General features: G+C 49.0%; 1 protein-coding gene across 1 annotated transcript in view; it reads left to right on the forward strand.

The window, feature by feature from the left end:
• Gcn1 (GCN1 activator of EIF2AK4) overlaps positions 1-14,055 on the forward strand; it is a 63,066-nt gene that overhangs the window by 9,921 nt on the left and 39,090 nt on the right. Inside the window, exons 3-16 of the mRNA XM_031337583.1 lie at positions 1,036-1,099; positions 1,624-1,755; positions 2,364-2,472; positions 5,148-5,246; positions 5,334-5,468; positions 5,975-6,043; positions 6,157-6,265; positions 6,880-6,954; positions 7,561-7,689; positions 8,091-8,141; positions 8,358-8,456; positions 8,771-8,944; positions 9,873-10,025; positions 12,114-12,206. Coding sequence (XP_031193443.1) covers positions 1,036-1,099; positions 1,624-1,755; positions 2,364-2,472; positions 5,148-5,246; positions 5,334-5,468; positions 5,975-6,043; positions 6,157-6,265; positions 6,880-6,954; positions 7,561-7,689; positions 8,091-8,141; positions 8,358-8,456; positions 8,771-8,944; positions 9,873-10,025; positions 12,114-12,206 — 1,491 coding nt within the window. The remainder of the gene's footprint in view (positions 1-1,035; positions 1,100-1,623; positions 1,756-2,363; positions 2,473-5,147; positions 5,247-5,333; positions 5,469-5,974; positions 6,044-6,156; positions 6,266-6,879; positions 6,955-7,560; positions 7,690-8,090; positions 8,142-8,357; positions 8,457-8,770; positions 8,945-9,872; positions 10,026-12,113; positions 12,207-14,055) is intronic.

Genomic DNA, 14,055 nt, shown 5'->3' on the forward strand with positions numbered 1-14,055 from the left:
TTTTTTTGAGACTGGGCCTCTGTAGTTCAGGCTCTTCTTGAACTCAACTATGTAGTCCAAGCTGGCCTAGAACTCACAGAGATCCACCTGTCTCTGCCTCTGCCTCCCTGGAGGCTGGAATTAAAGGCATGCATCACCACTCCTGGCTTCTGGTACTGTAAAAACTTGTAATTGTTATTTTGTGTGCATGCGTGTTTGTGTATGGTCTGTGTACAAGTGTCAGGATGCACACGTGAAGAACAGAGAACTTTCTGGAGGCAGCTCTTCCCTTCCACCTTTACATGGGTTCCAGGGGTGAAATTGAAGTCAGGCTTATAAAGTACGGACCTGTACCCACTAAACCACCTTGCCCACCTGTTTTGTTTAAAGACAGGGTCTCTGTGTTGTCCAGGCTGGCCACAAACTTCTGGGATCAAGTGATCCTTGTACCTCAGGCTCTGAGTAGCAAGGAGGGACTATAGGCATATGCTATTGCATCTGGTTTATGCTGTCTGTCTGTCTGTCTGTCTGTCTGTCTGTCTGTCTGTCTATTTATTTTTGAGACAGTTTCCTGTGTAGCTCTGGCTGGCTTTGAACTTGATATGTAGGTGACACTGGCCTTTAACTCACAGAGATCTGCTGGCCACTGCTGTGATTAAAGGTGTGCCTCACTACATCTGGCCTTTATGCTAACTTTTAGACCTCTTATTAGACTGTATGTGAGCAAATACCTGCCAAGCATCACCAACTGAACAGCATAGTGTAAAATCAATGTGCGGTCATGGAGCAGAGCAGTCAGTCGGGGCCCTGCTGCTTTCTGCTCTGTAGGGAGACAGAGATGCTGGGGTCTTGTGCTTCTTTTGTCTCATTGGTTTAGTAAGTGTCTCCTGCACTCTGGGCTTCTCTGTACCATGAGTCTTTTTTTTCTCCTTGAGATTTTACAAAGATACAGGGCTTACTGGGACATCTGGTGCCAGGATCCTGTCCAACAGGACTGACATAAGCGGACGCTCACCACTGTGCTTGTTGTTGAGTCTCTGTGAACTTTGCTTTCAGATCTGCCAGAGGGAGCAGTGAAAGGGCTCTGCAAGTTATTCTGCTTGACACTGCATCGATACAGGTGAACCCCACAGAGACCAGGGGTTAGACTATGTCATACAATGACACTGTGTCAGGGAGGCAATATGGGGCAGTGGGTAGAGCCCCTAGTTTTTAGAACCAGACTCTTAGGTCCATGCTCTTAACTACTGAATCCTGGGCAAATTACTTAGCTTCCCCATGCCTCAGTTTCCTCATCTGCAGAATGGGGATGATAGCATTTTATACCTCATGGGAAGTCATTAGTGTGAAGACCTGGGATACTGCCTACCTTATTATAATATCTCAGCATATGTATGCAGTCATTAGTTGCACTTATAAAGCTTTGAAGTCATGGGGCATACACCATGAGCATAGATTTTGCCCTTCTTGTCACCCTGTGCTCTTTCTGGGTGTGAGGTGGACTTATCTGGTTCATCTCCATCCCCTAGGATCCCCTGGAGTGTAGGACATGAGTGTTCTCCCAGGAAGAGCAGTGTGTGGTTTCAGCAGTCCCATCTTTGCTGAGGTCACATGTGGTTCCCCCTTCCTTCCTTCCCTCTCTAGAGATGCAGCCTCTCGCAGAGCCCTGCAGGCAGCCATCCAGCAGCTGGCTGAGGCCCAGCCGGAGGCCACCGCCAAGAACCTTCTGCACTCACTTCAGTCTTCAGGGGTTGGCTCCAAAGCATGTGTTCCCAGGTACAGGCTTAGGGCTGTGGACCTCCAGGGGTTGGTGCAGTCTTTTCAGGTAGGCTGGGGCAGAGCGGTGGGAGCATACCTACTTCTCTTACCTCTGTGCTCTGAATGGCACTGGAAAGTACTTGTGTGGAGAGAAGAACCAGGTTAGTGGCAAAAAGAGCCAGCCATGGGCCCGAGGCACTGGATGGGGGAAGTCTTATTTATTTGTTCATATAAATTTTATGTGTATAAGGGTTTTATCTGCATGTTATGTCTGTATACTCTGTGCATGCCTAGTACCTAACGCTACCAGGGGAGGGTGTCAGGTCCCCTGGAACAGTGGGAGCTGCCATGTGGTTGCTGTGAGGATGGAACCCAGGTCCTTTGGAAGAGCAACCAGTGTTCTTAATCCCTGAGCAGACCGCTCCAACCTCATCTTGCTTTTATTGTTGCAAATGTCAAGTGATGGGACTTTAGCCAGTGAGGCCTGGACGCTTGTCCTGTGTTGTTACTGATGATGTCGGGGGAGGATTCACACACCATGCTGTGCCTTAGGATGAGCATTTGTCTCCACATGGAGGCTGGTACCCTGCACTCAGCTCTTTCTTCTCCCTGCTTCTACTTTGTAGCAAAAGCAGTGGCTCAGCTGCCTTGCTGGCTCTGACCTGGACCTGCCTTCTAGTGCGAATTGTCTTTCCCCTGAAGGCCAAGCGGCAAGGAGACATCTGGAACAAGCTGGTAGGTCCCCTGTCTTTGGAGCTGTGGGGGTCAGCTTTCCCCAGTGTGTTCAGGCATCCCTCGCATCTGAGTGCTCTCCAGAGGCACGAGTCTGGTGGTGGGTATGTGTGCAATACAGTAGGAATCACATTCTGTCCACTAACATTCCCGAGCGGCTGTGTTGGGCGTGATGCTAGGGGCCTTGCCTTCATGAGAGGCCAGACTAGGGAAGACATCTGAAAGGCAGGATGTAGATGATGCTGTTTCCTGGCTAAGCAGTCTCTCACCAGTGTCTGGATTTCAGGGTGACAGAAGGAGACTCTGACTGCTGTCTTAGTCATCTGATCCTCTCCTCTCTTTCTGTGTCTATACCTTGCACATTTCTCTGTTTCCCCTTCCCACTTGTCTGCTAACCTGGTAGGCCAGCTGGGACCTTCTCTTGATGCCTAGATATGCTCGGTATAGGTCAGAGGGAGTGGTTGAGGGTTCTGGAAGGAGTCTTGGGAGTGATATCATGTGTCTAATATCTGGCCATGAGATTTGACAGAGCCACTTAGCTACGTACCTCAGAGAGGTGTTACAGAGAGCCTTGCAGTGGCCACAGGCACTGTACAGTGTATGTACATGGAAATGACTAGTGCTATTACAAACCTGAAACCATCTCATGATGAAGCAGCCAGCCAGCCTGGCAGACAGACAGATGGCCTTCTGTCTGCTCTCCTACCTAGAAACCTTTAGGGACAGCTATGGAGTGGCCTTTAGCAGTGGTGAGTTACAGCTCTGACATTTCCCTGTAATAATTGGTGTGAGTTTGACTCTGTAGCCCTCCAGAGTGTGGCTTTCATTGTTAGCAAGTGGCTTTCTAAGGTGGTTAATAATAGACAAAGCCCTGGCTTATCTCTGTTGAGTTCTTATAGCTGATACCTGTGGGATGTGACCGATTTAGTTAGTAGGAGGGTCAGCCATAGCGTGTTGTGTCATAGAGCAGGATGCATCAGTCATATGTGACTAGGATCTAGGCTTTTCCTTTGCTGACCCTGTTGTCCATTGGATACATGATGAGGCCAGCCATTTACTGGCTGGCCCTGTGCGAGCTGCTGGGCTGCTGTGTAGGTAGGCTGAGGAGCCCTTTGCTGCTGTGGGGCTCATGTGCTGCTGCAGAAGACAGATATGGGTGTGGAGCCTGGGGCAGCGCTGAGGAGAAACAGGATGGAGGTGGAGAATGTGGCTGAGGGTGGTGGCAGCAAGGCTTCTATGAGGAGAGGTGACTCTTGAGCACGGGCTGGATCATCTCAGAGAGAGGGATCCCCAGTAGGATTCTGAATGTGATATGGGCATATTTAGTTGTAGAAATCTTAACCCCGACTAATAAGCAGGTGTAGCAGGTGTGCTATTAGCACAGAATATAAGGATATAATTGCACAGAAAGCCATGACTCTCCCTGGCCACTATGTTACTGGATTTTGTGACTGTAGAAATGTTTTCTGTGATCTGGTCATTTATGGCGCAGTGGTGATTTCCCTGGCTGGCCTGGAGCTCAGATCCGCCTGCCTCTTGAGTGCTGGAGTTAAAGGCGATGCCACGTGCCCAGTGTCACCTTACTTCCTGCAGCACTTAACATGCACCTGATGTTAGTTGCAGTTGTTAATATTTGTGTTTTTTTAATTTTTTTTTTTTCCGAGACAGGGTTTCTCTGTGTAGCCTTGGCTGTCCTGGAACTCACTCTGTAGACCAGGCTGGCCTTGAACTCAGAAATCCACCTGCCTCTTCCTCCTAAGTGCTGAGATTAAAGGCGTGCGCCACCACCAGCCGGCTAATTTTTTTTAAGATTTATTCTTTGGTTGTTGTTTTTGAGAAGGTGTCTCACTTTGTTGGTTGGCCTAGAACTCACTGTGTAGAACAAACTGACCTAGAACTTACTGAGATCTGGCTGCCTCTGCCTCCTAAGTACTGAACAAAGGAGTCCACCATATTTGCCTGTAGAATTTGGTCCTTAATGAAGGACTGATCTAGGTAGATAAGTACATTAATTAGTACCGCCTGTTCTTTTTCTGAATGGCAGCTGTCTTACTGACATTTGATGTACATTGTTTCTATTTTAAATTGTTATTATTGGGGCTGAACTTGGGGCTTCATGGATGCTGTTCTGAGCTACATGTCCATTTGTGTCTTTATTTGTTTAATGTCCTTTTCTCTCTCTGAACTAGAAGGTGCATGAAAGCATCTTGTTCTCCTTGTTTATAGTAGGTAAATAAATGCATGAATAAGTGGTGTAGGTAAAAAACAGAATTTAGGGGGCTGAAGAGATGGCTCAGCAGTTAAGAGCACTGGCTGCTCTGTGGAAGACTCTGGCTTGATTCCCAGCACTTACATGGTGGTTCACAACTCTCTGTAACCCAGTTCCAGGGGATCTGATAGCCTTTTCTGGCCTTCTGCACATATATATGCAGTGTATAGGCATGCATGCAGGCAGACTACCCATATACACTAAAGAGAAGAGGGCAGGATGTAGGACAAGAAAGGGTTGGTAGAGAGCAGATGGTTGGGATGAAAGAAACCCAGTGGCGATGAAGCTGGATTGAAGCCTGACACCTGTGTCTAGGTCCTCCTGACTAATGATTTCTGTGGCAGACTGAGGGTCACAGGATGCCTGTGTCTAGGCCCTCCTGACTAATGATGTCTCCTTGTCCTGGCAGGTGGAGGTGCAGTGCCTGCTGCTGCTGGAGGTGCTGGGTGGCTCCCACAAGCACGCTGTGGACGGTGCTATGAAGAAGCTCACTAAGCTGTGGAAGGAGGTGAGGAAGGGGCTGGTGGGGGGTAGACTGTACCTTCTCTGTCCCTCTGCTGCCGTCTGCTTCACAGGCCGTCTGCTTCCTCTCCAGAACCCTGGGCTGGTGGAGCAGTACTTCTCAGCTATCCTTAGCCTAGAGCCCAACCAAAACTATGCCGGCATGCTGGGGCTGCTGGTGCAGTTCTGCACAAACCACAAAGACATGGATGTGGTCAATCAGCACAAGGCAAGTGTCCAGCGTAGTGAAAGCGGGCTTGCTGCACGGGGTCTGGGGAAGGAGTGGGACCTGCTTTGTCCTGTGGCCTCTGCCTTTGGCTCGTGTGAATCCTGGTGTAGACACTGGGGTGATCGTTTACTCTTCGCCTCTGTGGACAACTCCCATGCACCAAACCTGTGCTGAGGACTGTGATCCTTGTCAACTGAGTCAGAGATTGTTACCTAGTTAATTCCATCTGATAAATGTGACAAAGGAAATAGGCAAGTTGGGGGCCTGACTTGGACTGAGGGGTAAAGAGAAGCTGGCCAGGAAAGAGGTGGACAGAGCAAGTAGGATGGAGCATCAAGAAGGCAAGTGGGCTGGTCTGTGTGTGGTGAGGACTTCCTGATGAGCAGGCAGGGCCAGCAGAGCCCCGGACACGACTGCTCCCTCCCTTCAGTGGCCAGCACAGAAGGTGGGAAGCCACGGAAGTGGGATCCCTGCCTAATTGAAGCCGTGGACCTTCTGTCCTATAGAGTACCCTGCTGGAGTTCTACGTGAAGAACATTCTGATGAGCAAAGCGAAGCCTCCGAAGTACTTGTTGGTGAGTGGGCTGTGCACCTGCCGCCCAGACAGGGTCAGACTCTGCTTGTTCTGGACATTGCCCTGCTCATCACTCCTCCCTTGAGGCCAGGTGCTGACTCTTTGTCTTTGTAGGACAACTGTGCCCCCTTGCTCCGGTTCATGTCCCACTCGGAGTTTAAGGATCTGATTCTGCCCACCATACAAAAGTCTTTGCTGAGGAGCCCGGAGAATGTTATTGAAAGTAGGTTCCTGCTGAGTAATGATTGGGAGAGCAAGTGCTGGTTTGCAGTCCTGTTCCTCTTGGCTTGGCAACAGGAGGGTTTGTGCTGTGAATGTGCCATGTGATCACTGTCACCTGGGGTGGCCCTGGGCAGCCTGTGTGTGTGTGTGTGTGTGTGTGTGTGTGTGTGTGTGTGTGTGTGTGTGTGTGTGTGTGCATTCGCGTGCATGCTCCCACAGGGGCCAGAAAAAGGCATCAGATCCTCTGGAACTCGAGTCTGAGGCAGCTGTGAGCTACCTGCTGTGGATTCTGGAAGAGCAGCTGCTCCTCTCCACCACTGAGCTGTTGCTGTAGCCCCAGCAGGTGCTGCCTCATTAGATTGTGGAAAAGTACCCATTTAGGATATTGCCCGTAATTATTGAGGCCGGAGACCTTTCTGGAGAACATTGAGAGTAGTAGCCCTTTCTCCAGACAGTCTGGACGTGATGTGGACAGCAGATCCCTGGCTCAAGGCTCTGAGGACTCTGTGGCCTTATCTCGGTGAAAGGCAGGCTTGATCACCACACAGCTAGACAGGCTGGGCAGAATGGGCACCAGCAGTTAAAACTGATGGCCTGTGCTTTCTGTCCCCTTAGCTATCTCCAGCCTGCTGGCTTCAGTGACACTTGACCTCAGCCAGTATGCCCTGGACATCGTGAAAGGCTTGGCGAGTGAGTGTGCTGCCCCTCTGTCCAAGCAGAACTCTGTGGCCCCGACACACCTCTCAGTCTCTGTTGCATTTGACAGTTTTTTGTTGAAAGGGTGGGAAACAGCTCCTTGGGTTAAAGGTGGCTTCTGCCAGGCATGCAAACTCAAGTGTAACCCTGGAAACCCCATGACGAAAGGAGAGAACCCACTCCACAGATTGTTCTTTGTTGACCTGCACTGTGTGCCGCTGCAGCCCCTCCCCCAGACAGAATAATGTTTTTTGTTTGTTTGTTTGCTTGTTTTGTTGTTGTTTTGTTTTTTTCGAGACAGGGTTTCTCTGTGTAGCCTTGGCTGTCCTGGAACTCACTCTGTAGACCAGGCTGGCCTCGAACTCAGAAATCCACCTGCCTCTGCCTCCCAAGTGCTGGGATCAAAGGCGTGCGCCACCACTGCCTGGCCAGACAGAATAATGTTAAAAAAGGAAAAGGAAAAAAGCTTTTACTACCAGCATGCGATGGTTGGTAGTGAGGTCAGAGTGCTGGGAGTAAGGAGCCAGGACCACTGGGAAGAGAGTAATGTCTGGACACTTAGCTGCTACTGCCCTGAGCTGTGTGGTTCTGTGTGTCCAGACCAGCTCAAATCCAACAGCCCCCGCCTGATGGATGAAGCAGTCTTGGCGCTGCGCAACCTGGCCCGCCAGTGCAGCGACTCCACCGCCACTGAGGCCCTGACTAAGCACCTGTTTGCAATCCTTGGAGGTGAGCCGGGAGGTGGGCACAGTAGGTGAGCAAGATTGGAATTGTGATGGGGTGGGAACTTGATCGTGAGTCAGCTCCAGGAGAAGCTCTGGTTAAGGGCACATCTCTGCATGTGTGAGCAAAAAAAGCACATACATGACAGAATAGAGGGCAGTGTCCATGTCTTTAAGAATTTGTCCTTTTGTGTGCATGTCAGAAAAGAAGGAAAGAAAGACGTGAAGATGGTAATAATGTTTTTGAGTCATAGGAACATGGAATTAATGCTTTATTTTAGTCAGAAAGCAAAGGTTATAACATGCTGTGTTAGACCCAGCGTCACACCAGAAAGGATCCTTCTGGAGTGCATGTGTGTCATCAAGTGGTGCCACTGTGAACAAGCACTTTTGTTTATCTCCTTACAGGCTCAGAAGGAAAGCTAACTATCATAGCCCAGAAGATGAGTGTCCTTTCAGGTAGGGGTTCTTCCCTGGGTTGTGGCAATGTGCTATAATAATGAGGGGGGGTTAACCTAACTCTCAGGTAAGGAAAGCCTGGAGAAGCTGGAGAAGGGTCAGTATGGCTAGGGAGAATGTGGTTGCTGGGCCCCACGTGCCCACATAGCCTTTGCAGGAAGCCTTGTCCTATGGCTTTATGAAAGGGCGGGGCTGACCAGAGAATCTGCCTTTCAGGGATAGGAAGCCTCAGTCATCACGTGGTATCGGGGCCTTCTGCTCAAGTCCTGAATGGGTGTGTGGCTGAGCTGTTCATCCCGTTCCTCCAGCAGGAAGGTACTTCTCATGGCATGGGGAGCGGGCAGTTTATACCCATTCTCTTATTCAGTTTACATCCCAATCACAGCCCCTCACAGAGCCCTCCCCCCACTGTCCTCCCCCACTGAAGCCCAACCATCTTACTGTGATTTTCAGTCAGCCTTCTAAAGGGCTCTCTAAAGGCACGCTGTCTTGAGTTAGCAGGGCTAGGAATTGTCTGACAGGTCACTGCCTCCTCCCCTGGGACTCCAGCTTGCCTTGTTACCCTGCTTGTCATGGTTTGATGTGGTTCTAAGACGTCAGACCGACTGGACTTGTGTCGCTTATCCTAGTGCATGAGGGTACATTGGTACACGCCGTCTCCATCTTGGCGCTCTGGTGTAACCGGTTCACTACAGAAGTGCCCAAGAAACTTACTGACTGGTTCAAGAAAGTTTTCAGCCTTAAAACTTCCACCTGTGCAGTGAGGCATGCCTACCTGCAGTGCATGCTGGCCTCCTTCCGAGGTAAGCTGCCCTGCCCCCTTTGAAGAGATGACTGAGCACACACTGGGCTCTCATTCATCATGATGATGATGAATTCCCAGATGTCACAGTAGTGACCTCTTCCCTTGTTGGGCTTTATTCAGAAAGGACCTACAGTCAGAACCGGCTGTTCTGAGATCATGAATTTAAAATGTCCAATGCTATCTAAACTTAATTTTGAACCTTGTAAAAAAAAAAAAAATGACCACTTCCATCTCTGTGTGCTGGTTCTCCTTTGTGCTTTAGAGGTGACATTACAGTTGGACGGTGTGGCTCAGGCCTGAAATGCCAGCACTTGGGAGGTAGAGGCAGGACTTCTAGGTCATGTTGAGCTGCCTGCTGAGTTTGAGGGCAGCCTGAAATATATGAGTAGTTACAAATATCAAAATGAGTGTGTTTAGCTGTAGTTGTGACTGTTTTTGTAAAAGTTGGCTTATTTATTTTGAGATAGGGTCTCTCTCTACATAGCCCTGTCTGTCCTGAAACTCACAGAGATCTGCCTGCTTGGATTAAACCACCATGACCAACTTATTTATTGTAGTGTGTTTATTTCACAGGTCAGCAGCTTGGTTCAGACTTTGGGGTTTGGGTCTAGAGGTTGCCTTTTGTGGGAACAGCAGATTGGAGTTGGTAGGCTTGAAGGTTAGCAGTGGTTGTCAACCAGCTGTTGACAGCCCTGCCATCCGCTTAGCCTCCATGTCCTTGTCCAGGGGAGGAGTAGCTGGGGATCAGATGAATAGAATTCTTTTGGTTTTAGTTTTTTATTTATTTTAATTTATGCTTATAGAATTGAAGTCACAGATTCTTCTGTTCTTTGAGATACTTGGCAAATTAACTGAAGGACGTTAGCCAGTTCACACCTGGGTGGATAATGGATGCCGCTCTCTAAGTAAGGTGCTTCTCTCCACAGGTGACACTCTGTTGCAGGCCTTGGACTTTCTGCCCTTGCTTATGCAGACAGTAGAGAAGGCGGCTTCCCAGAGCACTCAGGTCCCCACTGTCACCGAAGGGGTTGCTGCTGCCCTGCTGCTCTCCAAGCTGTCTGTGGCCGATGCACAGGCTGGTGAGGGTCTGCGCATCTGGGGTTGAGGGGCGGGGACACAAGGCTCTTTTCATGGTCCCTGCTCCTTCAGCTTCAGGGCTGGCTCTGGCTGCAGGACTGAGCTCAGGAGTGCAGCCATGGGACCCCGACCCTCCCCGTCCCTGGCTGTGACCCCAGTGCTCCAGGCTGGGCTTATTTGCAGAATTGCTAGGCTGAGCAGTAGGACTTTAGGTCTTGTTTCATTGTTGTTGTTTCTTTGTTCCTGTTTATGTGTGTGAGGTTTTGCCTGGATGGATGGGCATCCCAGGCATTCAGTGCCACAGGGATCAGAAGAGGGTGTCAGATTCCCTGTCACTTGAGTTCTAGACAGTTGTGAGTTGCCATGGAGGTCCTCTGCAAGAGTAGCAAGTGCTCTTAACCACTGAGTCATCTTTTTAGACTTTGTGTCTTAATTACTTACATACTCATAAGATGTTCTAGTTCATTTCTGTTGCTCAGGTAACATACCCTGACAAAAAGAGACTTGGGGAGAAGGGAGTTTATTTCAGCAACAGTTCCAGCTACAGCTGGTCACCATGGGGAAGTTAATGCAGGATCTTGAAGCAGCTATTACATCACATCTGCAGTCAAGAGCAGAGAGGATGTATACTTGGTCACTTGCTTGTCCTTAGCTGGATGTCTTCTTTTATACGGGTGAGGATCCCCCACCTAGGGAATGGTGCAACTCAGAGCAGGCTGGGTCGTGTCCTATCAATTAATTTAATTAGGAGAGGTTTCTTTTTGTTTGTTTGTTTGTTTGAGACAGGGTTTCTCTGTGTAGCCCTGGCTGTCCTGGAACTCACTCTGGAACTCACTCTGTAGACCAGGCTGGCCTCGAACTCAGAAATCCGCCTGCCTCTGCCTCCCAAGCGCTGGGATTAAAGGCGTGCGCCACCACCGCCCGGCGAGAGTTTTCCATAGACAGGCTGCATACAGGCTATCCCAGTCTAGACAGTCCCTCATTGATTCTCCTGCTGACTCTACACTATGTCAGTTAATCATGAAAGGTAACCATTGTATAGGGTGTAAGATTCATAAAGTTCAGGTGGAAGGATGGCTCAGTGGTTAAGAACATTTACTGCTCTTACACCCATGTGGTGCCTCCCAGCTGCTTGTAACTCCAGCTCCAGGGGATCCTGTGCCTTCTGACCCCACTGGCACTGCATTTACATAGTGTACATAGACACTATGGATACATGGAATAAGTCATTTAAAGAAAACTATGAAGTACGAAAAAAGTAAGTTGTAAGGCCCTAGCATCCTACATGTCTTTGAGTCCTTCCAGTGTGTCAGTCGGTTTTGTAATCATGACACTCCTTGAGAAATTCATCTTAAGGTGGGAAGATTTGTTGTGGCCTGTGGTCTTAGAGGTGCCCATGTATCTACTGACCTGACTCACTTTCACCAGGCCCTTCTCCTGATTTTGCCACCTACCAATGGTGTCATAAGCTGGGGACATGTTTAGCATGTGAGCCTTTCGAGCCTTCCCCCTTGCATGCGGCCTCACCTGGCTGTGCTACTGTGGTGAGGGATCCTCATCTGTGTGCTGTTGTGGACCTACAGTGTATGCCAAGGCCCTGGGCTGCCTTTGGTGGAGATAATGTGAGCTCGACCTCAGCTCATTCCAGGATGCATGCCCTCTGGTAGGGGTATGGATATCTAGTCATTTGAAGGAGGGTTTGCTTTTTGTTTGAGGAGTGAGTGAATGAGCATTGAGAAAGGTTTCATGAAGTATTCAGATAGATCCCTGAGAACCTGGGAGCATGAAACTCATAAAGGAATGGCCCCAATTAGGAGAGAAAGCGAGAGAGAGCTGCGTTGTGTGTGCCTCAGTTGATCCAGCCAGGTCCATGGGTAGGTGGCCATTCTAGAGGAGAGGCTGCAGGCAGAAGAGAACCCGAAAGTGTATTAGACTGCAAGTGAGACCAGAGGACTGACGTTTGGTTTCAGAATAGGAGAACATGAGCCTAGGAACAATCCTTCATGGAGGGTCTCACAGAGTCTGCCTAGCAACTTCAGCTGGGGCTACATTGTACCCTGTACTGTGGGGTGACCTTTGGTTTCTTGCAGAGGCCAAACTGAACAACTTTTGGCAGCTGGTTGTGGATGAAAAGAAGCAGATTTTCACATCTGAGAAGTTTCTGCTCCTGGCTTCAGAGGAGGGTGAGTTTCTGGATCTCTGGCGGGTCTTTAGGCAGGACCTGTTCCTGAGCACCTGCTTGTCCAGCAGCTTGGCTGTTTGTTTGTTTGTTTTTTGAGACAGGGTTTCACTGTATAGCCCTGGCTGTTCTGTAACTCTTTCTGTAGACCAGGCTGGCTTCAAACTCACAGAGATCCACCTTTCTCTGCTACCTGAGTACTGGGATTAAAGGTGCAGGCCACCATCACCCGGTTAACTTGGCTGTTTTCTGAATGAATTCATTCCTGTGGGCGAGTCAAGCTCAGTAGAAAGTGGGGCTTTGCTCGGAGCTGCAGTGTCAGCTATAATTATAACTGAATGGGTAATTGGTGCTGTCTGGGTGCTGTTAGCTGAGTGCTTAGTAGAGCTGTGGCAGTTCTACTCCCCCACCAGGCGACACAGAAACTACTGGTTTCTACCCTGGAAGAAAAGGAACAATGATCTCCAAATGTATGTGCAAAATTCTAGGGTGCCTCACAGGAGTCTGCTGCTGATTAGCGATTTGAAAAGTCTTTTGACTCACGAATCACAACATTCTATTAATGAGCTACAACTATTAGTCACTTTGTGGCTTAAATGCTTTTATAGTTAGCTTTTGATTAAGAACGACATTCCCATAGTTCAAAGGCAAGGTAGGAGGGAATCTGCACTGAAATCCCCTGCCTTGATCTTAGCCACTCGGTTCTGCTGCTTCTGGTCCTTGAAGTTAGCCATACCTAGCCCTCTGTCTCCATCCACAAACAGCTGTGTCGCTGTCACCACTGCTTCCCAGGCTGGGAATCAGTCCCGTGTCCCGATCCCCAGACTACAAGTCCAAGCCACTGACCTGCTGACCCGGCTTACTTACAGCGAACTGATTTGATTTTCCCCTCCTCTCTCTCTCTCTCTCTTTCCCCCTCTCTCTCTTCCTTTCTTCCTTTCTTTTTTCTTTTCTTTCCTTCTTCCTTTTTTTCTCCCTTCCTTCCTTCCTTCCTTCCTCTCTTTCTTTCTTTTTTTAAAGATTTACTTATTTACTAAATATAAGTACACTGTAGCTGCCTTCAGACACCCCAGAAGAGGGCATCAGGTCTCATTACGGATGGTTGTGAGCCACCATGTGGTTGCTAGGAATTGAACTCGGGACCTTTGGAAGAGCAGTCAGTGCTCTTAACCACTGAGTCATCTCTTCAGCCCTTCTCTCTTTCTTTCTCTCTCTCTCTTTCTTTTTCTTTCTTTCTCTCTCTCTCTCATTCTCTCTCTCTCTTCCTCCCCCTTTCTTTCTCTCCCCCCTCCTTCCCTCCCTCCCTCCTCTTCTCTCTCTCTTTTTCTTCCTTTCCTTCCTTCCTTCTTTCTTTCTTTTGTTTTTGAGACTGGGTTTCTCTGTGTAGCTCCAGAGCTGCACCTGCCTCCACCTCCGCCTCTGCCTGCCAAGTGCTGGGTTAAAGTTGTCACCATCACCACCGCCCAGTTGTGTCTCTTTTTTTAAGGTTTATTTTATGTGTGTGAGTTTTTGCTTTCATGTATGTGTGCACCTGTACTCTTGAAAGGTAAGATGAGGGAGTTTGATCTGGAGTTAGGGATGGTTGTGAGCCACTGTGTGGGTGCTGGGAATCAAACCCGGGTCCTCTTGCAAGAGCCACGGGTGTCCTTAACCACTGAACCGTCTCCCAGGCAGCCTCTTCAGAGTGAGGATTTTATTGTATAGCCTAGGCTAGCCTTACATTTCTGATCTCCTCACTTAAACCTTTCAGTTACTAGGATTATAGGTATGTACCACCACTTGCAGGTATAATTTTTAATAATTAAAATCAGTGTATACATTTATATGTAATAAAAGGAAGTGAAAATGAACTA

The sequence above is a fragment of the Mastomys coucha genome, unplaced genomic scaffold, assembly GCF_008632895.1.
Source record: "Mastomys coucha isolate ucsf_1 unplaced genomic scaffold, UCSF_Mcou_1 pScaffold22, whole genome shotgun sequence".
Taxonomy (NCBI): Eukaryota; Metazoa; Chordata; class Mammalia; order Rodentia; family Muridae; genus Mastomys; species Mastomys coucha.